General features: G+C 43.5%; 1 protein-coding gene across 6 annotated transcripts in view; it reads right to left on the reverse strand.

The window, feature by feature from the left end:
- LOC148040108 (DEAD-box ATP-dependent RNA helicase 26-like) overlaps nucleotides 1–24,566 on the reverse strand; it is a 108,416-nt gene that overhangs the window by 7,686 nt on the left and 76,164 nt on the right. For 2 of the 6 annotated variants that reach the window (XM_087696735.1, XM_087696746.1), the window contains exon 10: nucleotides 1,152–1,221. The exons of 3 other annotated variants lie outside the window; for them this stretch is intronic. In XM_087696735.1, coding sequence (XP_087552861.1) covers nucleotides 1,152–1,221 — 70 coding nt within the window. Of the gene's footprint in view, nucleotides 1–1,140; nucleotides 1,222–24,566 lie in introns of all 6 variants that reach the window. One more of the 6 variants, XM_087696742.1, reaches the window with a different exon arrangement.

Genomic DNA, 24,566 nt, shown 5'->3' on the forward strand with positions numbered 1-24,566 from the left:
CAAAGCATGCTTTCCACTAAGCAAACGAACCAAATCCCACGTCTCATTTTTTTGCAAAGAATCAAACGTTGATTATATATCTCTCTCCCAAGAGTAACTATCAACTCTATGCATAGCCTTATTATAGATAGGAGACTCACCATCATTTATCACCATAATATAATCCATAGAGAATGCAAACTGCTCAGATTGATATCTATCCCTAGTAGAGTGTTGCAAAGCAGGTTGTGGGGCTTATACCTCCTATCTAAACATTACGATTCTCGGCCACTGAAGCAATAGCTGTTGTAGGTTGTCTAGCTGATTGTATAGTATATAGTATAGGGGAGTTTCAAAAACAGGGTAAATAAAACCTGAAAAACTAGAGTTTCGAAGTTTCGGTCAAATTTTGAAAATGAATCCAAGGACCTTGGTCGAGAAGATAATGAAGCAGTCTCTAGCTCAACCTTATACTCTGGCTCCGACTCTACCTGTGATGCACCACCATGTGTGGCCCTCACTCTAGTGGCTCTAGTACTCCTTTTTACACGTCTCGTGTACTAGTGCTGATAGCTCCTCATAGAGCATGGAGTAAATATCTTACTTCTCCTATGGTATCTCCGAGATATCATGTACCTTCTCTATATCAATCTTATCAACATTCACTTGCAAAGGTGAACAAGACAAAGATATGAGAGAAGATTCAACATGTTCAATGTTCATATACATCACAATTTACAATCCAACTTTCAAGGAACGTCAAGTGTCAAGGTTAAAATTTTAATTATAAATAATACTATTCATTATCATTTACTTGTGAAGCCTCAGGGACAGAGAGGCTTGCTCAAAAAGCTAAAGATTGCAATGGCAAAACACTAAACACTCCAGTTGAGCAGTTATGAGCTTGTTTCTCTTTTTGGTATGAAAGTAACCTCGTGCTTTAATTCCTCTTAGTAGGCTTTGAACTACAATCTTGTGAGAGGACATGAATGGCAATGCGTTTCTATTCAAATTTAAAAGATCAAGGTTAGATAATTGGCAATGGCTAATAGACAAACTGCAGAATCAACCTTTATGCGAGTAATAGATTATACGACTTGTAACATGTTACCTAGGTTGCATAATGCATTACATTATCAAGATTCAAAATATAAACGTTACCAGTCTCATACCAAAGTAGAAGCACAATTGCTGTATTTCTCCCGCCAAGAGACAGTTGAAGCTGTGTCTCTCGAAGTCTAGCTGGGGGTATGTCAAAATGAAGAAAATGATTACAGAATGCTAGTAAATCGTCCTCTACTCTTCTCAGCTATTGAGCTAAAAATGCATTAGCTTTACTTAAATAGCCCCAAAACATGCTTAATTAATGAAGTAACCTTGTTTATTTACTGTTGTTCAACATCTGGAGGTTGCCTTGTTGCAATTTGGGATCTGTTCAAAGTATGACACACTCTCCAACTCATTACCCTTGCCCTGATCCTTGAGATACAACATTTCGAGGTTCAATATTTATTCACTGCATAGTATGTTTACTGCATGAGCATTGTATATTCTACAATCATATCACTTTTACTTTTTTTTTGTGTTCATTGTCTCTGAGTTACCCTAACCCTAACTATGTTTTTTTATTAGTCTGTGATTTGTTCTATGGTTTTTGTTTGTGTTTCTGTGTTAGGATATTTCTTTACATCAGCATATCTAGATCATACCCTATGAGATGTCTCGTGTACTTTATAAAGCCTTTCTCCAACTCCTTACGAGTGTGTTGCTCCTCACTGCGCCAAAGATGATGCAAGATATGTGCAACAACATGGATTGGTTTATGGAACCAATCCCATTGTGCATTCCACACTGCACGAATATCATTAATCCTTGAGAGCGAAGGATAATGAATCATAGATAAAATAAGTTAAAAACTTGGAAGTTAAAACAATAATCAATGAACACTAAATAATTACATATGCAAATGCAAAAGTTAAACAATAACTTACTTATCTTGGAGCAAGAAGTTATTGTGAATGTGAAGCAAGGCCTCGTTATATAGAAGACCCAAAGTGCTCTCCTTCATACCAATGATGTGCACTACAATGTAAATAGGAGTGAGACTTTTCACCAATGCATCTTCCTCATTTAAAATATTGTCTCTAAAAGCAAAAGCATTTCGAGACTCTTTCTCGCTCCATGTGAGCCACTCATAATATACAATAATTTGTATCAAATTTGGAACCCATGTCTGCTGACCCGTGTCCAAACTCTCCAATACAATAAACATATAGACAAATCTAGTGACAAAGAGCTTCTAGTGACAAAGAGCTTCAATAGCACAAGTGTGCTATTGGATCGAAACGCGCTTGTGACAAATAATCCCTTCTTTACAAATCTTACCATGCTTATTGCCGTCTTGAAAATGTTATCCACCCAAGCTATTTGCCCAATATCTTCAATAAGTGAATCAAGACAATGGGATGCACATGGAGTCCATACTATGCTAGGAAACTCCTCAAGCATATGTCCCATAGATACAAAATTGCTTCCATTACATGTTACTACCTACACCACATTTTGGACTCTTATGTTCATGATGACTTGTTGCATGTGCTCCTAAATGAAAGCTCCTATGATGGTAAGACCTGAGGCAGAGACATCAATGGCCTTAATGAACATGTTGCATGAAGACAACAAAACATTGTAAGCATTTCTTTGATGCATATCCAACCATGCATCGTATTATATTGTGCATTCATATATTACCCATGTCTCCTTGAAGGGCTCCAATTGAGTCTCTATGGATGTTTTTCCCTTTCGAATCTCATATGTGCATAATGCATCTGTGGATGGGCCTTCCCACACACACTCTATGCGGCTCACTACCTGTTTCTCTTCTTCGAATGATATGTAGTTGTTACATTGAAAGAGATAGCACACCGAATAAATAAGCGTGCAAGTTTTCTAGTTGCCTCCACAATTGCTTATCCACGAAGTCTCGCATGGACACTTGCATCATGCAAGAAGCCCCTTTCCCACCACCACTTGAAGATAGCAATGGGATCCTTTTTGCACTTGGATCCAATACATATATGGATGTACTTCCTTTTGATAGGCCGTTGTCATCTCCAACTTGGCTAGCGCCACTAGGCCCACTAGCCTTTTCTTGCGACATTTATGCTTCACTAGCCCGATGTAGTGTTGGATAAGAGGATTAATCATCTTTTAGCTCAATACCCATATGCTTTCAGCACCAAAGATGGAGACTTACCATTACTTCCGCCGAACACATTTATGCAACGCTTGATGTCTTTGTTGAGAACGTACGCTAAGTGGTCTTTCACGCATGTTACGCTTGCTGATTTCTCCAATCCATAATAGTTGCACCGCTACTTCTTCAATCCATCGGAGCTCTTGTATCCCTTGATTTGGAGTGACACTCCAAAATGGATCTGGCAGCATGATTAGGTAATGGAAAATTGGAATTTGAAAAGTGCATAAATAATAAGAACTAAGAAGAATATTGAAAAAGGAGGAGGAGAAGGAAGAAGAGAAGGATAGAACTTGGAAGAAGAATAAAGAATAAGAATAATGAAAGAAGAAAAAAAAAAGAGTCTTGGAAGGAGAAAAGCTTAGAAAGAGGAAAGAAGAAAAGAAGTAAGGAGGAGGGGAAGGACGAGCAAGAGAAGGGAGGGAGGGAGGTAGGCTGGATAATGAGTTGCAGGAGGTAGAGAGCTTTTTGTAGAGCCCCGAAACGGCATTTTCTTATTCCCATTTCAGGCCAAAACAATCGTCTGGTTTCGACAGCCCCGAAATGCCATTTCGAGGTACTATGGTACAGTAGTAGTAGGCTTCTCCTGAAATATCACCCTACGTATCTAAACGACTTACTCAAGTTGCTTGTGCATTTTTTTCTCATGGAAAATAACATTGTGGTTCCAGATGATCTTTCAAGCTTGCGGACTCAATAGGCGATAGCTCATCTCACCTACATTCCCGTAACCGAAAAAGATGCATTTTATAGACTTAAGATCTAGCTTATTGTGCTTGTTCTTGGAAACATGGCAGAAAGCCTCACAACCAAAGACACACAAATGAGTATATGATGGAGGTTAGTTGAAGCTTTTCAAATCTGGATTGAAGTAAACTGAATGCATTTTACAAACTTAGGATCTAGCTTGTTGTGCTTGTCCTTGGAAACATGGCAGAAAGCCTCACAACCAAAGACACACAAATGAGTATATGACAGAGGTTAGTTCAAGCTTTTCAAATCAGATTGAAGTAAACTTAAGAGAAGCCACCTTGATCTCAGCTCTGATACCAATTGAAGGTACGAAGCCCCAAGTGAAACTTCGAGAGTGAAAGAGAAAAGCTATGGTGCAAGAAGCATGAGAGCAAGAGACACAGGATCTGGGAACTCCAATAGTCACAATGTGTGACTAATCTCCCTTATTCAAATGCCACTGAAAAAATAATAAATGAAGTGATTGTCAAAAGATGACGTACCAGCGAGACAATAAGATTTGCAGGAGGAACACGGAGTGAACTCCGCAAACATGGAGAAGAGAAGAGAAGAGAGAAGAAACTCCGATGAATGGAATGATGAAGTTCTGAATCATGGAGTGAATGTGATACAAGGGAACAAGGGTGTCGTAGCACAAGGAAGATGATAAAGACAGCCATGAACCACGAACCGCAATGTCATCCTAAATTGGTGTAAGACTAGTGGAGAGGCAGGAGAGAAGAGATGACAAACTGAATGAATCAGCCGTAAGGAATGAATGAGAGAGTGACCTATAAATAGATACAGTCAGTCTAGAATGGTGCCCCTTTTTGGGGCTGCAAACCCTAAACGCAAAACGCAGAAACGCAAAAACGCAAACTGCGGGTGAAGGGTTTCTCAACACCCCCTCTTAGGCCCAAAAAGGAAAACAAGAGAAGAGTGAGGTGGAGACACAATGCTACATGCTGAAGAATGCTCATACAGCAAGCGCCACTTGGATAGTGTCCCTCGTGGGGAAATTGTTCACTTGTCTAAGTGCCCTAATACAAAGATGATGAAAACATGCAATGCATAGGAGGAATGTCGAACTTTGTGTGGTGCCAAGAACCATAAGGATATGCCCGTACTTAATCTCGAGAGTTGGCTCCATGCTAACCAAGTGACCAAGGCAAGATATAGAGGAGGAAGAAGATATAGAGGATCCCTAAGATCCAAGATTTCCACTGGAAAGAAAACCTACAGTAAAGACCAGTAGATAGAGTGAACTGGAGAACCTGAAACACAACCTCTAGAGAGAAGCCACTAGCTCCTTGCATCCATGCTGGAAGGAATACAAAGGCCTTGTCACCAAGTCGTGGCTGAACCTCTGAGGTCCCGATCTAGGTGATACCTGAAGATCGTGGGTATCAGTAGAAGAGATGACTGGTTGAAGACAACCACCTCAAGAAAGTAGAGGATGGGTGAATAACTTTATGTGGAGTAGGTTCCCCCTCTGAGGTGGGAGGTGGAGAGGCCCCTGCTAAAGTCGAAGAAGAAGTAGATGCCCCCTTTGAGGGCAAATAAATAACATCCTCCTTTGAAGTAGATAGGGAAGGCCAAAACTCATTAAACACGGACTCCAAAATGTCTGATGACAAAGGAAGTATAGCCAGTCGTGCTGAAGAAGGTATCTGGAGTGCTGAAGAGCTCCTAGAGAAAGCCTCTCGAACGTGAGTAGTCGAGGGTGGGGCTCAGAATGAGCAAGAGGTGGGCAACAGTCGCTATCTCTTAGTGGAGCAGACTGGGTAGCCGAAGAAGAGGAAGGAGTCGAGCAGCCACTATCTCTCAAAGGAGCGGACTGACAAGGAGACGGTATTAACAATCACTATCTCTCGGTGGAGTGGACTGCAAAACCGCCGGCCGTGGTAGTCACTGTACTCGAAAATAGGTGGGAGAAAACTACCACTAGCATTGTGACAATCTCTAGGAGGTTGTGGCGCCAATCGATCCTCCATGTGCTCGAAAGGACTTAGTGCGCATTGGATGTGTCTTATTGCCTTGAGTATAGTACTCTGATAGCCGATGTAGAACAATCTCTGTGGCCCAGAAAGGAGAGGTGGCACAAGGAGTGCCTGGTGGAAGACGCATATACTTCGGGGGGGCGTGGAGCAAAGATCGATGTCGACAATCTTCGGTGGGATGACCATTCGTGCCGCAGTAGGAACACCCTGTAGAAGGGCAATCTATTGGTAAAGAAGCCATGGATATCAGTGTGCCTTGCTGAAGAAGGAAGAGGTCAGCCACCATAAACCACCAACCGCAATGTTCATCTCAAGGGGTGGGAGGGCAATGGAAGGGTTGGAAGTGAGCTACCAGTGGGAGAGGCATGCGACCAGCAGTAAGAGGTTGTAGCTAGTAGAAAAACGGAAATGAGGAGAGAGAAAGACTAAAAACGCAAGCAAGACAGCCTGCAGGAGAGAGAAAGACTAAAAACGTAGACCACATGAGAGAGAAAGACTAAAAACGCAGGCAACAGGACTGTGATGATGTGGCAGGCTGTACAGCAACAGGTTTGCATAGGAACAGCAATCGCCTAACTGGAATCAGCTCCAAACTACGTGAAGAGGGCTGGTAATCAAGCGCCAACTGATGGAGACAGCAATGGACAGCTTCGGTTGAGATGTCCTCCATGAACGGGGTGTGAGTAGCAAGTTGAAACACCTGAAATGTACAAAAATGAGATTTTGATGCAGCGGAAGAAAAAGAGAAGTGGATGCCGAACCTGCCACCAGTTTTTGCCTTCACTGGAGTGAAGGATCTTTGTTGCTAGGTGAGTAGATATAGCTCTGATACCATGTCAAAAGACGACGTACCAGCGAGACAACAAGGTTTTGTTGGGATGTAAAGGTCCTTTATTCACCTCCGTGTATTTTACATGTGTATTATGTTGTACATGTGAATGCACCCTTACGGGCCCTAAGTATAAATACATTTTATTCTTTGTGTACCAACACATTGTTGGTACACCCAAATCAGTTCGTCACTCTTACTCTCACTCTCACTCACCTACTCACTTCCTCTACTGCAAATCTTCACGCTTCCGCTACCCGCGCGCTCCAACAACTGGTATCAGAGCAACAGTTAAGGTGCTCGCGCTCCTCGGAGTCCGTGCGAGACATCTTCAGTGTTCGCTCGTGCGAAATACACAGGTCGTTTTGGACCTGGCAGCTCACAGGAGTGGTCGTGTTCTGACCAACGGGCTCACACAGGTCGTGCCTGACCAGGCGACTGCAGGCGACAGCTCACAGGAGTACAGGCGACAGTTTCCTTGCAGGCGGCAGGTCACGAAACTGAAGCGACAGCTGGGGCAACAGTTTTCGTGCAGGCGGCAGGTCAAAATCGTCAGGCGACAGCTCACGCTGACCAGGCGACAGCCAGCGATAGGCTGCGTGGCATCAGGCGACGGACTGACGGGCAGGCGCAAGGTCAACGGCTACAGATTAGACACATTTTTCTTCTAGAAATTTTTAAAATCTTTCTAAGGTTTACTACAAGCAGCCCCTTTGCCACTGACGGGAGTTCGCGCGCGCAAGCACAGCTCTCAGATTTGGGCAAATTTGAACCTGGAAATTTGGGGCTTTTCCCAAATTTGATGCTGTTTATGCTTGACAGAGACATCTGTGTCAGAAATTGCAGACATTGTGCGCATTGACCTCAATTAATTTGGGGATTTTTCCAAATTTGTTGAAATTTTGCTCATCCGAGTAAAATTTCTTGGCATTGGACCAAGAAAAATTGGGGCTTTTCATGTATTGATGTAATTTTGCTCAGCTGAGTCAGTTTGGCTGACATTTGTGCACATTTGGACTCGGAAATTTGGGATTTTGTGCAGAATTTGATAAATTTCTGCATTATTTGCCTATGTAGTGGCTGGTTTATGTCAAAACAGCAAAGGATTATTGCTGGTTATGCAAGAACAGCAGTGTATTTGCTGATTTAGCTTGTGCCCTTGCAGTTCAGTGCTTTTACACTTGTACTTGTGATAAAATGGCTGCAACTTCTTCCAGTTCTGACATTAAAAGTTTGATGGAAATCAAGCGATTTGATGGTCAGGGCTTTGATCTTTGGAAAGATCGTATGCAGGGCATACTGTTCTTAAAGGATTGTGAGGATGCTTTGCAAATGGATAAACCCGCACAAATGTCTGAGGCGGATTGGGCCAAAGTCAATAAAAGGGCTGTGGCTTATATAAAGATGGGTGTCACTGATGACATTTTGGCAGACATCAAGGGTTTAGACACTGGTCATGCAATATGGGAGAAGTTGAAAACTACCTATGAGATCACCACACCTGTTAATCAGGTGCATTTAATGCGCAAGTTGGTGAATATGCGGCTGGATGAGTCCAAGCCTGCAGCTGAGCACTTGAGTGCTTTTACTGGCATTTTAAATCAGCTCAAGGATGCAAGTTTGGATTTTGATGATAAGTTGAGGGCGATCTTTTTGATCCTGACATTGCCTGACTCTTGGGAGACTTTGGTTGTTTCTCTCAGTAATAACCCCAATCTCACATATGATGGTGTGAGGGGTTCGATCTTGAATGAAGAAATTAGACGTAAGTCTAGTGGAGAAGGCAGCAACTCAGCTTATAATGTTAGAGGCAGGGCTGAAAAGAAAAATGCAAATGCTGGACAGAGAAGCAGGAGCAAGAGCAAAGGAAAAGAAAAGAGTGATGTTACATGCTATCAGTGTGGTCGGAAGGGCCACAAGAAGCCTGATTGCAGGTATTACAAGAAGGAACAAGAGAGAAAGAAGAATGCAGGAGACAAAAAGAAGAAAGAGAAAAAGACAGATGCATCTGAGGCAGGTAAAGGCAAGAAAAAGGCCAATGTGGCCTCCATTGTTGTCATAGAGGAGCTCTCAAATGCAGAGGCTGATGTATTATGTGCAGTGGATTATGATGCCCTTGTATGTCACATGCAGGAAATGCAGATCACCAAGGCTGATGTGATTGATGCACTTTTGTCAGTTGATGATGGTGTCACTCAGACTTGGATTGTAGACTCTGGTGCCTCTTTCCATGTGACTCCATGCTTGGAGTGTTTTGCTACTTTTGATGCAGGCTGTTATGGCAAGGTTTACCTTGGAAATAATCATGCTTGCAGCATTGATGGGATTGGCACCATACATTTGTCTTTGGATAATGGGCAAGAACTTGTGTTGAAAGATGTCAGATATGTGCTTGGCATCAAGAAGAGTTTACTATCTGTTGGACAGCTTGACTTGCATGGTTACACCACACTGTTTGGTGGTGGTTTGTGGAAATTAAAAAGGGGTTCCATGCTGATTGCTAAAGGAACCAAGAAGGGCACTCTGTATTGTCTGCACTGTAAAGCTTTGAATGGCAAGTTTCTTGCAGTTGCTGAAATTGGCTGTCATTTGGAGTTATGGCATAAGAGATTAGGCCATATGAGCCAAAAAGGTCTTGATGTCCTTACCTCTTTGAAGAGGGTTGATGGAAAAGGCTCTAAACATGATTTTTGTAATGACTGTTAGTTTGGAAAGCAAATGAAAAATTCCTTTTACTCTGGTGTCTCCCGTAAGTCAAATGTATTGGACTTAGTACATTCTGATGTATGTAGCATGCCTTTGAAATCGTTGGGTGGTGCTACATACTTTGCCTCTTTTATTGATGATTATTCCAGGAAGATTTGGGTTTATTTGTCGAAAAAGAAAAGTGAAGTGTTTGCTGTTTTTAAAACTTTTTATGCATTCGTGACCACTCAGACAGGTAGAAAGTTGAAATGCTTGAGAACTGATAATGGGGGTGAGTTCACGTCTAATGAATTTAAGTCCTTTTGTGACTTGCATGGGATCAAGAGGGAGCTTACAGCCCCTTACAGCCCTTCTTCAAATGGTGTGGCTGAAAGATACAATAGGACTCTATGTGAGAGAGTGCGGTGCATGCTGTCCACTGCTAATCTCCCTCATGAATTTTGGGGAGAGGCACTTAAAACCGCGGTTCACATTTGCAACCGCTCTCCAAACAGGTTCTTAAATAATGGCATCCCTGAGGAGGTTTGGTCTGGCAAACCGGCCTCATATGACCATTTACGAATATTTGGCTGTGATGCTTTTGTGCATGTTAGAGATGAGCTGAGGAATAAACTTGACCCGAAATCCACCAAAGGCATTTTCATGGGCTATGGTGATGAGGGTGAATTTGGCTATAGAGTGTGGCTACCTCAGTCCAAGAAAATTGTTCGCAGCCAAAATGTTGTGTTTAATGAGGCAAAGTTGCTGAAAAGTACTTTAGCCTCTAATAAAGACATGAAAAAGGTCAAATTTCAGAATTCGCAGCCACCTATTACTTCAAATGATGAGCCTCATGGTGCTGTACCACAGGCTGAAACTGATGATCAGCCGGTTATCTTTGAGCCAGATGATGATGGACAGCAAATAGAAGCACAGGGAGGTCATGGACAGCAAGTTAGACTTGCTGATTATGAAAATGCAGGTGCTGGAAATGAAAATGAAGGTGCTGTACAGCATGAACAGCATGCTGAAAATGGCTTACAGCAGCCAATAAATGCTGAAAATAACATGCCTCCAGATGTAGATCCGATTCCTGAGAATGTAGATCATTGGGTACGCAGGTCTACAGGCCTAAGAAGGCAGCCACATAGGTATGACCCTTCTTTGCATTATGTGATGCTTACTGATGAGGGTGAGCCTCTGACATATAAAGAGGCTAAGTCATGCAAATTCAGCAATAAGTGGGAACTAGCTATGCAGGAAGAGATTAAATCTCTGTATGCTAATGATACTTGGGATCTTGTGTCGTTGCCCAAAGGAAGAAAGCCTCTTCCAAACAAATGGGCTTACAAAGTAAAGACAGTTGATGGGAAACCCAAGTACAAGGCAAGATGGTTGCCAAAGGGTATGCACAGAAGGAAGGGATTGACTTCCAGGAGGTCTTCTCACCTGTCGTGAAGATGACCACACTACGTGTGCTTTTTGCTCTCACTGCTGTATTGGATTTAGAGCTGTACCAAATGGATGTGAAAACAGCTTTTCTGCATGGTGACATTGATGAGGAGATCTACATGAAACAGCCCGAGGGTTTTGTAGTTCCGGGAAAAGAGCAGTTGGTGTGTAAACTAAAACGCAGCTTATATGGGCTGAAACAAGCACCACGGCAGTGGTACAAAAAGTTTGACACTTTTATGCTCTCTCATGGGTTTACGCGCAGCCATGCAGATCATTGTTTGTATATGAAAAAAGGATACAGATGGCAGCCCTATCATACTTGTTTTGTATGTGGATGATATGTTGCTAGCTAGGACGAAAAAGACTAGCTTGAATGCTCTCAAAGATCAGCTGAAATCAGCTTTTTCCATGAAAGATTTGGGAATGCAAAGCATATATTGGGCATGAGGATTCGTAGGGATAGAACGCAGAAATTGTTGTTCTTATCTCAAGAAAAGTACATTGAAAAGGTACTGGACAGATTTAACATGGCTGAAGCTAAGCCTCTCGAAGTACCCTTACCTCCATACCTTAAGCTTAGTAAAGCCAACAGCCCAAGAGATGACATGGAAGTCAATGCTATGAAGGGAGTCCCTTATGCATCAGCTTGTGGCTCTCTTATGTATGCTATGGTGGCTACTCGTCCAGACATTGCTCATGCAGTGGGAGTTGTCAGCAGGTTTATGTCAAATCCTGGCAAACCACATTGGAAGGCTGTCAAGTGTATTCTTAGATATCTGAAGGGTACACAAAGAAAGTGTATTTGCTATGGGCAGGGTGCACTTATTCTGCAGGGTTATTGTAATGCAGACATGGCACGTGACTTAGACACTCACAGGTCCACTAGCGGGTATGTCTTTACAGTTGTTGGAGGGGCCGTCTCTTGGTGCTCCAAGTTGCAAAACATTGTAGCACTGAGTACTACTGAAGCTGAATACATATCAGCTACTGTAGCTTCTAAGGAAGCTATATGGTTGAGCAGACTCGCACAGGATCTCGGCATGTCTATGAGTACTCCAGTGTTGGGATGTGATAGCCAGAGTGCTGTGTATCTGGCTAAAAATGCCATGTATCATTCACGCACAAAGCATATTGATGTGCGATATCACTTTATCAGACAGATTCTGGAGGATGGTCTAATCACATTGACCAAGATCAAAACACAGGACAACCCTGCAGATATTCTCACTAAAAGTCTAGGCAAGGCTCAGCATGAGCATTGCATACGACTAGTGGGAGTTGGTTAAAGGTTCACTCCGGACCTTTAAGTGGGAGGTTGTTGGGATGTAAAGGTCCTTTATTCACCTCCATGTATTTTACACGTGTATTATGTTGTATATGTGCATGCACCCTTACGGGCCCTAAGTATAAATACATTTTATTCTTTGTGTACCAACACATTGTTGGTACACCCAAATCAGTTCGTCACTCTTACTCTCACTCTCACTCACCTGCTCACTTCCTCTGCTGCAAATCTTCACGCTTCCGCTACCCGCGCGCTCCAACAGGTTTGCGGGGAGGAACACGGAGTGAACTCGGCAAACATGGAGAAGAGAAGAGAAGAGAGAAGAAACTCTGATGAATGGAATGATGAAGTTCTGAATCATGGAGTGAATGTGATACAAGGGAACAAGGGTGCCGTAGCACAAGGAAGATGATGAAGACAGCCACGAACCATGAACCGCAATGTCCTTCTTAAGGGGTGCGAGGGTAGTGGAGAGGTTAAAGAGAAGAGGTGACGGACTGAATGAATCAGCCGTAAGGAATGAATGAGAGAGTGGCCTATAAATAGGCACAGTTAGTCTAGGATAGCACCCCTTTTTGGGGCTGCAAACCCTAAACGCAGACCCGAAACACAAAACGCAGAAATGCAAACTGCGGGTGAAGGGTTTCTCAAGAGTGATAGTGATGGGTGTCCGCTACCTCCAATGTACACGTGTGTAGGTACTATTAGTGTAGCAATACATGGGTGGCGTAGGCACATGTGTCTTTACCCCCTACAATGTCTAGCGATATGTCACTAAGGTGGTTGTTGCACTAGGAGCATGAGCAATTCTCAGAAGCAACTACCTAGAGATATCTCCTTTCAATTGTCCAAGGGGAGTACCGCCACTGAGTGCAATCACAGTCGCTTGTGAATTCGTAGCTGAAAGACCCTAGTTCTTAGTATGGCACTCCTCATCTATGTGGCCTGAGCGCTAGTAGTATGTGTAAATCACAGTCACTGAGTGCAATCATAGTCGCTTGTGAATTCTTAGCTGAAAGACCCTAGTTCTTAGTATGGCACTCCTCATCTACGTGGCCTGCCCGCTACCTCCAATGTACAGGTGTGTAGGTACTATTAGTGTAGTAATACACGGGTGGCGTAGGCACATGTGTCTTACAATGTCTAGCGATGTGTCACTAAGGTGGTTGTTGCACTAGGAGCATGAGTAATTCTCAGAAGCAACTACCTAGAGATATCCCCTTTCAATTGTCCAAGGGGAGTACCGCCACTGAGTGCAATCACAATCGCTTGTGAATTCTTAGCTGAAAGACCCTAGTTCTTAGTATGGCACTCCTCATCTACGTGGCCTGAGCGCTAGTAGTATGTGTAAAACCTATTCTTTTTAGAGAGTTGCTGCCACATGGGTTTGGTTTCTTTGGCTTTTTTGGTTCCATCTCAATAAGGGGTGTCATTCTCAGTTTGAGTTGCATTCCCATCTTGAGAGTTCTTGCCACCTCCAAATTTTCCTTTAGAGGATATCAAACCCATCGAAAAGTGAGAATGGAGAAGCGGTCTTTTGTGGACTTGATCATGTAGTCTCATGTAAAGCAAAAGGAAACTGAGGCTTGACCTCATGCTTTAACCTTGCCAAACATTCACACACACAAATCTTATTTTTCCATATTTTTTGAGTGCGATTTCCTCTATTTTTGGCTATTTTTTCCTAATTATTATTCATGGAAAATAGGTATTTTCTGATTTACTTGTGTTGGATTATTATTTTTACTAAAACTTAACATTTTCTTTGAGTTTATCCCATTATTTCAACTCATAGAAGGTTAGCACATGGTGTAACGAAATGATGTGCTATATAAAGTTGAAGTATTTAGGAGTAGCTTAGTTAAGAAAAAAGTGGCCTGGTCATCATCTAACTTCAATGAGCTAGTAGTGGCAAACTCCACAAGTAATTGCCAATACTCGATCAAGTTGGCTTTCAAATCCTCCCCTTTTTTAATAGAAAACTCCTGTAGCTCATAATCTAGATCAATATATTGGGGTCGATCTCTTGCCACATAGCAATCAAGGAGATGACTCCAACAATGACATACAAGGAAAATATGATGTAACTATAAGTGAAACTTGAGAAGCAACCCTTGCATTAACTGGAACATTGTGAGCTCTCCATTGATGGATATGATTAGAGTGGGTCACTGGCATAGGCTCTAAATCAACTACTAGGTCCCAAAGACCTTGTGACTCAAAGCAATCATTGCATAAGGTTAGACCAAGTTGTGAAATTAGATCCATTAAAATGAGTCTTATCCATAAAGGCATTCTTGGGATATATCGACTAGAGTGTCAGTGTTTAGGGAGAAATAGGGTTGTCAGGGTGGGGAAAAGGAGTACACCTAGGAATTTCTCCAAAAGTGCCCAATGTGTATATGAGATGCATGGAAAGTGGATCCATTAGGGGAAATGGTTTGACTGGGCATGGGCATAGTAGCCACATGAGTAGCCCAATCATAGCAGCAAAGAAATATCGTTTCATCCCCCTGGAAATGGGAAAATGCATTCCACCTCCTAAAAAGGACTACGGAATGGGGAAACCTAAAGGAGGAATGAGCACCACAAGCAAATGGCTAGTGAATGAGAGAAACGTGAAAACGAACGCAAAGGGAAATATCTAGGCTGTCATTCCACCAAAGGGAAATGTGGGACTTCATTTTTGTTTATCGGGAAAGAGAAAGAAATCTCCCATGTGTTCGATGTCCATGTGCCATAGCTTTTGGCCCCATCCATAGTCATATGCAATGACCAATTGTTGCACTCAAATAGGTATACAACAACACACACACACACACACAAAACTTGTGCCACTTTCAGCTATCTCGATGCTTATTGACTCTCTTATCTTAATTCTCCACCTTCATTCACTCCTATGTCAGATATACATATCAATACTTCTCAATCTTTTGAATTTACTTCCTTTTTTCTGCAAGACGATGATGATGCTCAAGATGAAGAAACTCTTCATACCAAGTATTGGTTCATAAGCCTTGATTCTTGTTGTCAAGTACGAAAAGTACAATACAATACTGTACGACAAAATATGGTATGAAATGGTACCTTAAGATTTTTTAAGGTACGGTATGATGAAAATATGTTAGTCTATCCTGAAAGCAACTTAAAACCTAATTCTTTTTGACAAAATAAGATAGAGAATTTATCTAAATCTCAAATAACCTAATCCCATGGTAGAATCGTATTAGTGTAAGGAGCATTTAGCTCATTCCAAAATGTGGTTTGGATGGAAAAAGAAGTATCCACTAAGTTTCTACCTTATGGTACTAATACGTAAGGTATGATACCTAATGTAGGGTATAGTATGAACCCTTTCGTATCTGATACTACTGCAACTGCAAGGCCCCTAAAGAGGATAGATTTTTCCATTTGAACTCGAGAAAAGCTAAGCAAAAGTTGCAAGAATCTTTAGTGAGTGCTTCTCCTCCATCTTTTCCTTTAGCTTTTACATCTCATGGTCAATTTGATTTTGGTGAATCATCTTTTTCATCATTTGCATTTAATGGACAAAAAGACCTAATTTATTTCCCACTACTACACAAATGACAAATCCATTTAATTTCCTACTCATCCCATCCACTAGTTCCGTTGCACCTTTCTTTCAACCTCCATTAAATGAACCTTTCATATCTTCACACATCACACTAGGGGGTCCTTCACCCTTAGGCATGCCCTTTAGGACCTCGTCTTTTTCTCAGCCAGATGGTGTTTCCATGATGAATGTTCATCCTCCAATCCACACACTTTTAGGGTTATTCAACCTGTGAATGCCACCAAGCCATCACCAAGTGTGGATCAATTTGTCTCCATGGCATTACCTAGTGGGCCTTCTCGTCATTTTGTTGTGCTCCAGCTGACTATTGGATAGGGCTTACATGTCCCAATGCCTCCACCTCCATACGCACTTTTATGGAAACATTCGTGTTCCAATGCCTCCGTATCAACCGACACCATTGGACATTTTCAGCATATTTTTGCCAAACAAGCTCCTCCACCTCCTCCTCCTCCTCCTCATCCATCTTATTCCACTTACCGACACCTCATGGTTCTTCCTCCTTATCAGCCAAACATACGTGTTCCAGTGCCTCTATATCAATCGGCACCCATTGGACATTTTCAATACATTTTTGCCTGCTGAGCTCCTCCACCTTACTTATCGCCCTCCACCTCCTCCTTATTGATCTAATTCCACTTATCCGACACCTCATGGTTCTTCCTCCTTATCAGCCAAACATGCCTTTAATGACAAGACTTGTGTTAACGAGTCAAACTCCACTACTTCCTCAAACCTGATGAGACATGTCCTTGACTCATAGAGCCTACAGGATCTTGTGCAAGAGTTGGAACCCCAACCTTATCCCATACTTGTTCCATATAAGGTTGTCTACTCATGGACAGCTAGGAATACCTTTGCTTTTCTCAATTGGCCACTATGCGGCTCACAAGATAGGGCCCGTGGCATTAATTTGGATCATAATTGATGCAAGGTCTATTCTTGACTGACCACTATGCGCTTCAAGGGACTCGTCACATTAATTTGAATCAAGAGCTCCAAGGATCAAGTCACATTGTTTCTTAACAAGCTGCCAAGAAAATACTTTCATTTTGTACAATAGGTGATCTCACAACCCACTATGCCCACATTCCATGAATTTGAGTGTTAGCTACAAAGTCACGCTAGTTACGCTCGGCTGTTTGACTAGTTTCGATAGAGGGGACTCTCATTGCTTCTTCCTAGAAGGGCAACAAGAAAAGGGTAAACAAAATGAAAATTCCAATCAAAATAAAAAACAAACTCAAAATCAAGCTAGTAAGACACAAGGAAACTCCCAATTATCTCTCAAACCCACGTGGTAGAATGTATCATAGAAAAATCGGTATTGTCAACATTGTCAAAAGGCTGGAAACTTTGACGACGAGCGCCAAGAGGCACAACACCAAAAGCTAAGACTTTAGAGCCCTGCCCTTGAGTCAAGCATTCCCCAACAGGGAAGACAAGGTGGTTGCAACCCTCGGCAAGGGCAGTGGCAAGCCCAGACCCACACTACCACTGATCAGCCATCACATTCGATAATATTCTCACTGCTAGAGTGCTTGTCTGACTCATATATAGAGACCTGCATCCTCTCCTTAAAGACATTTCAGGATGCGAGTCTTGTCCACATCTACGAGTTGCCTCCAAACAAGGTAACTGCAAAGGCCCACCCAACACAACCAAGTACTTCAACTACTCCTTGGATTCTGGACAATGGAGCTACTCATCATATAACCCCCATCGAGAACATTTTCATTTCCTCACTCCTTGCAATCGAGTGAGTCTAAGTTGAAAACAACTCCTTGGTTGAGACTCACGCTCACGGTCACATCACTTTTGCCACTAACCAAGGCTGAATAATGTATACTATGTCCCCCAACTTGCAGCGAACATGTTATCCGTTCAGCAACATTGCTACTTGGGTCAAGCAGTCTTCTTCATAGCAACCATACTTAAGGTTTTTCACTCTTAGACTAGTTTAGTGATTGCTTGCGGTGAGGCACACGACTCAATTTCTTTTTGAGATGAGAGCTAAGGGCTTTGAGTTTCACTACTTCCAAGCTTCAACCTATCAGGGTGCAGTGATGTGGAAGCGTCGGGTGAACACAGAGAGGAGAGAGAGAGAGAGAGAGAGAGAAAGAAATAGAAGAAAAAGAAGATTTGTAGATATGTATATGGGTGCAGTCCGTATGTCTGCCTCAAAATCTACTGCAATCTGCTCGATCTCTGCCCTGAAATCTGCAACTGCAAGTGTGTGTGAGTGTACTGGTGTCAAGCTATTTATAGCCTGAAAAAAAAGTAAAAAAACTGTCAGGTCGGTTGCATTAAACTGGCCGACTGTACTGCACAACTAGCCAGCTGTACTGCACACTCCGATTGAACTGCCATGTGGTAGTCCGATTGCAACCTGCATGTCTCGCTGCTGATGTGGCACTGACAAATGAAAAAAATTGCTCTGCACACCGAAACACTCTAAAATGACTGCCTGGCTGGAAAAATGCATATTTACACAGCCTAACGGAGGAAAATGCCTATCCAAGGGATGACAATCTCTAACACCCCCTTTGAGATCCTCGGTGAGGCATAAGGCTCAGGGATCTAGAATGTCATCGAAGTAGAGCCTTCGGAAGCACCTTCGTAAACAGATTTGCAAGATTGTCCTTCGTCTTGCAGTACTCCACATCTATGGTCTCATCCAGAAGCTTCTCCCTAATGAAGTGGTACTAGATCTCTATGTGCTTCGTCTAGGCATGAAAACGGGATTCCGTGCCAAGGCAATGCAACTCTCATTGTCGCACCGCAGAATAGTAGGATGAGTCTGGGGGCAGCCAAGTTCCTCCAACAATCTCCGAAGCCACACAGTCTCACATGTGGTAGAAGACATAGCCCAAAACTCCACCTCAATCGAAGATAATGCTATTGTGGATTGCTTCTTGCCACTCCAAGAGATAACACCTGCACCCAAGGTAAAACAATAACCTATACTAGACCACCTGTGGTCCACATCGCCAGCCCAATCTAAATCACTCCAACTTGCAAGGACAAGATCAGAGCACCTGTACCTACCGGATAATAAATCCCTAGGTCGGAAGTCCCCCTCAGAAACCATAGTATCCTCTGAGCAGCTTGCCAATGCACCTGCTTAGGTTCACTCATAAAACCAACCAAGAGACCTACAACACAACATAGATCAACCCGTGTGTTGAGGAGCCAAATCAATGATCCAATCACAGCTAACAGTAGTGGGTAGCATTTGCCAAAGGAGAATCTAAGTGTGAAGTGGCCTTCTAGTTTGGATCCATAGGAGTAGAAATGGACTTGCAATTCTCCATCTCAAAAGTCACCAAGAGCTCTTGTACATATCTCTACTGAGTCTACTAAATCTCGTGGCCCAAAAAGAAACGGAGAAGTCCTAAATTCATCATCTCGAACTTCTCATGTAAGGCTACCTTTATCTCTTCGACCTTTTCATGTAAAGCTACAGATCGGCCTTGGAGCACCAATATCCCAACTTCTCTTGTAGGAACGAGTCAATCTCCTCGTTCCAAGCACGCAGAGCCTGCTTCAGGCCATACAAGGCCTTCTTCAACCTGTAAACCTTCCCATCTGAGGATCCAAAGCCAAGAGGCTGCTCTACATAGATCTCCTCATTCAAGTCACCGTTCAAGAAGCCCGCCTTCACATCCAACTAAAAGATGGGCCATCTCCTATGGCTATCCAAGCCAAGAACAACACGAATCATTGCTATACGAGCAGTGGGAGCAAAAGTATAATAAATAGCAATGCTTGGATGCTGAGCAAAAGCTTTAGCAACAAGGCGGGCCTTGTGCTTGTCCAAAGAGCCAACACTATGCTGCTTGCTCTTGAAGACCCATTTGACACAAATCACCTTTTTATGAGAGAAACGAGACACAAGGTACCAAGTACCATTTCTTGCAATAGCCTCCAACTCAGCTTCCATCGCTTTCCGCCAATGATCAGACTGTAAAGCCTCCTTCATGGAGATAGGCTCTCTATCTTACATAACACAAGACATCAAACAGTAGTTAGAGCAAACAAGCTCCGTAGAATGTGTTTGGTGCCATCGTGACCTTTGCGGTCCATCCTGCAATTCCCTTAGCGCCAAGTATGCCCTGTGGGCCATGCAACACTTCCTGATGTGGAGGACGTCTAGACTCATGTCTAGAGTCATTGGTCTTCTCTTGGGATGAAGCGGTCGCTAACTGAGCAACAAGAGCAGTGAGTTGTTCCAAGGTCTGTTGAGTCTTTGAGTTTGAGATAGCCATGTGCTCGATCGCTTCATCAAACTTGGACATCATTTGGCGGTGGTTGGTGACCATATCATTGTGGCGTTCCATATGACGGAGCTCATGTTGGCAGAGGGTGTGATTGAGAAGGGTATACGGGTCCATTTCAGGCATTTCCTCCTGTATGTCACCATGGTAATCTTGTGCTGAGCTTAGTTCCTCATTCATGGAGGTCCGGGAGTCTCTAATCTCCCTCTGGAGTTCCTCTTGGGCTTTGCTTTTGCCTTTCTGGCCAGCCATCTGGATGCAGTCCACAGGACCTGCTGTCAGTAAAAGGGGCGTAACTCTTTGTAGGAAACTCCGATTGATGAGGTTTCGGGCTCAAGTCAGAGGGGACAACGGCCTCTTCGAGATGAGCTATTAACCTTTATGACAGAAAATGATCAGAATTTTCTGTAAGGGGTTTACAGTGTCTGTGCTGGAGCGGTTTGCATCCTGTTCACAGTGACCCTAGTGCACAAAGATGGGCATAACTTTCACACCGTAGCTCCGATTGGGGAGGTTTTTGATTCAAACCGGAGGGGACAAAGCCCTCTTCGAGGTGAGCTATAGGATTCACCCCATATTCAGGACAGAATTTTCTGCAATGGGATATTCGTGACAGTCCTGCAGGACTGTGACCACTGCATGTCCCTTAGTACCAATGTCTTACATGGGTAGAGCATAGTTGCTACTCCTCAGGGATCCCCTCGATACCTGAATCTCGGAGTGTGTCACGGGCCTAATGAGAAAGAGGCTGGATATCCCCTCGTCGATCTCCATCTATTGAAGTTTCTGAAAGGTCCACCAACGCTAGGGGCACAATCGGTAAGTCCAATGGCTGAGAACTAAGCTCCTCATCCGAAGAAGAGTCCTCAAGAGACATAGGCAGAGGAATAGTCGCTAGGGCACAACTATCACCGAGATCCCCAAGAACAGGGTGATCCTCATTCCCCTTTCAAGCAGGAACTTCCACGAACCGAATGTCATGGCTCGTGTAGACATCCTACTTAATAGGATCATACATTTAGTAGCCTTGAGACTGCAAGCTATAGCCCACGAACACTTGTCTTTTGGAAGCCGCTTCAAATTTGTCACGCTATGTCTTCGGGATTTGAAGATAGGCATCATACCCAAAAACCTCGAAATTAGAAACATCTAGCTTGGACCCAAAGTACGCCTCATATGAAGTCATACCAACAACAACGGAAGTAGGCGAACGATTAAGGATGTGAATGGCAATAGCCACAGACTCACCCATAGATACTAAGGTGGCTCCAGCATGGTACGGGCCATCTCGATCACATTGCGATTCTTCCGCTCCAAGATGTCATTCTCCTGAGAGGTGTTTGTATTGGCAAACTCCTCGCGAATACCATGATCTACACAAAAACGAGCAAACTCATTAGAAACAAATTCTCCGCTCTTATCCGATCATCGGGTCTTCAACTTCTAGCTCAGTTGATTCTCCTCAAAGAGCAACCAATCCTTAAGGTGAAGAAAGCCTCCGACTTCAGCTTCAAGAAATAGGCCGTCGTCCTGCTATAATCACCCACAATAAGCATGAAATGCAAGTCCCTTTAAGAGACTCTGTCCTCATTGGTCCACAAAGATTGGTAGAAACAAGCTCCAAGGATGCGGAAGACTGCCTCAAAACCTTGTGAGAACAACATCACGAGTTTGCTTCCCATGGATGTAGGATATACAAGGGTGTTGGCTCACAACAATATCCAGCAAACCTCAAACAACCTGTCCCTGAGACGCCTTCCAAAGGTAATCATAATTGAGGTGGCTAAACCGAGCATGCCAAAGCTCAGACTGAATTTAAGAGGTAAGAAGAAGAGAAGTCAAAGCAAAAGAAGACCACAACTTCTAGACGCCATTCTCCTCATAACTTGAAGAAAGAACTTGTCTTGATATTCGATCGAGAATCTGAAAAGAATCCACATCGAATTCTACCAAAAGGCTAGGGGCACAAATCATGTGCACCAAGAGAAGATGATATCCCAACACCAACACATAAAGTACCTCGAATATATGGGCACCACCAGTCCATCTAGAATAAGATGCATGTTTTTCCATCCCTATATAGGAATACAAGAACTATCACCAATGAGAATCTTGCCATGCGAAGGCCACAAATGAGCAACACCTGCTAAAGAATGAGTCAGGTGCTGGGAAGCACCACTATCAACAATCCACTTCTAAGTGTACGGGATCGTCAACACAGTATCAAAAGCTGTCAGGGACGTATCCTCAACCACCTCCAAATGAAGGAAAGCAACTGGTGAGGGAGCAACCACTTCAGAATCCTTTGAAGATTCCTCCTTCTCCTCCTCCTTCTCCTTATTGCGGCAATCCTTCTTCCAGTGACTTGTTTTGCCAAAAATGTGACAAGTAGACTTCTTATCTTCATCCTTCTTAGATTTGCCCTCCTTCTTTTGGTCCTTTCTCTTCTTTTGAGAGGACTGACCAACCAAGGCCTCAGATTTGGAAGCATTGGTTCCTTTCAGTTGCTCCTCTTAGTCCAAGACCATAGGAACCAACTCTTCCCACCGACGAGTCTTAGACCGCCCTGAAGCAATCAAGGCGGAATAAAAACCACTGAAGTAGGGCAGTAACTGTGAAAGGAGAGTTATTGCCATGTCTTCAGAAGTGATCACCTTCTCTGCATTTTGAACCTGCATTTGAAGTTGCCTCAACTTGTTGATATGCTCCTGCATGGAAGATGACTTGTTGACACTGATGGTCCGCATTTGCACTTCCAAAGAAACTCACTTCATGACGGTCATCGGATTGTACATCTCATCCAACTCTAGGCATATCTCCCGGGCCACTGTCAAATGCTCAATATGAGAGATAACAGTTGTAGTACATGAGGGAAATAAAAACGAGCGAATGCAAGCATTTGAGTTTATCCCAATGTGCTTGAGCCTTTGCCAACTCCACCTGATCAGTAGAAGAGAGTCTGGACTTGTCTCCCGAAGAAGGATGATGGATAGCCTCCATAGCAAGCTCCGCCAAATCATAGGACTCTAGAATGGCAAGCATCGTGACCTGCCAGATACAGTAGTTCTCTCCATACAGCTTCTCATCTCATGGAAGAGCCGGTAGGGTAAGCACCTTCCTGTCCATGATCGCCTGATACTCTGTCTCGGCCTCAGAAGACATCTTCACCTACAATGCCTGCACAAAACACAAAAAATAGCCCCCTATGACTGTGAAAATACAGCCAACTAGGACAATGGTTCGCTCACCCCGCTCCACCTGCCGGAGGCAATAAAAAGATAAAATATGCACTAGAAGGCCAAAAACTCAGCCTTCCTCCTCTTGGAACAGCAACAAACAGTAGCAACTTCACCAACTTTGCGCCTTTCCCACATGCCCACGCTCACTTCAGCCTTGTTCCGATGCGCGGCCCTCACACTCACCCTCAAATGCTAGAAACAGAGCCTTGTGTCACGCTGAAATCTCCTCTTCAGATGGGTTCTTCACTCAGTCAATCCGTCTTCACTGCTCTGATACCATGTCAGAGTGCAGCGATGTGGAAGCATGGGACCAAGACTGAGAGAATAGGGTGAACGGAGACAAAAAGAGACAAAAGATCAAGATCTTCTGTATAAAGTATGCTGAATACAAAAGAATGCAGATATGTACACAAGCGCAGTCCCTATGTCTGCGTATCTCGACCTGAAAAATGTCTCCTTGCTGGACACCTCAAAGTCTGCAGCAATTTCCCCAACCTCTGCCCTGAAATCTGCACCTGCAAGTGTGTGAGAGTGTGCTGGTGTCAGGCTATTTATAGCCTAAAGAAAAAGCAAAAAAACTGTCATGTCTGCTGCATTAAATGCAGCCAACTGTACTGCAAATCTGACCGACTGTAGTGCACAGTCTGACTGGACTGCCACATGGCAATCTGACTGCAAACTGCGTGTCTGGCTGCTGACATGGCACTGACAGATGAAAAAACCTCCTCCACACACCGAAACACTCAAATGACTGCCCGGCTGGAAAAATGCATATTTACACAGCCTAACTAAGGAAAAAGCCTATCTAAGGGATGACAATCCGTAACACCCCCTCTCAGATCCTAGGCAAGGCATAAGGCTAAGGGATCTGGAATGTCGTCGAGATAGAGCCTGGGGAAGCGCCTTCGTAAATAGATTTGCAAGATTGTCCTCGCTCTTGCAATACTCCACATCTATGGTCTCATCTAGAAGCTTCTCCCTGATGAAGTGGTACTCAATCTCTATGTGCTTTGTCCAAGCATGAAATACGGGATTCCATGCCAAGGCAATGTAGGATGAGTCTGGGGGCAGCCAAGCTCCTCCAACAATCTCCGAAGCCACACAGTCTCACATGTGGTAGAAGACACGGCCCAATACTCCGCCTTAATCGAAGATAGGGCTACTGTGGGCTGCTTCTTGCCACTCCAAGAGATAACACCTGCACCCAAGGTAAAACCATAGTCTGTAGTAGACT

Source organism: Lygodium microphyllum, chromosome 2 (assembly GCF_053477565.2).
Source record: "Lygodium microphyllum isolate KBCC chromosome 2, Lygodium_microphyllum_v1.1.10, whole genome shotgun sequence".
Taxonomy (NCBI): Eukaryota; Viridiplantae; Streptophyta; class Polypodiopsida; order Schizaeales; family Lygodiaceae; genus Lygodium; species Lygodium microphyllum.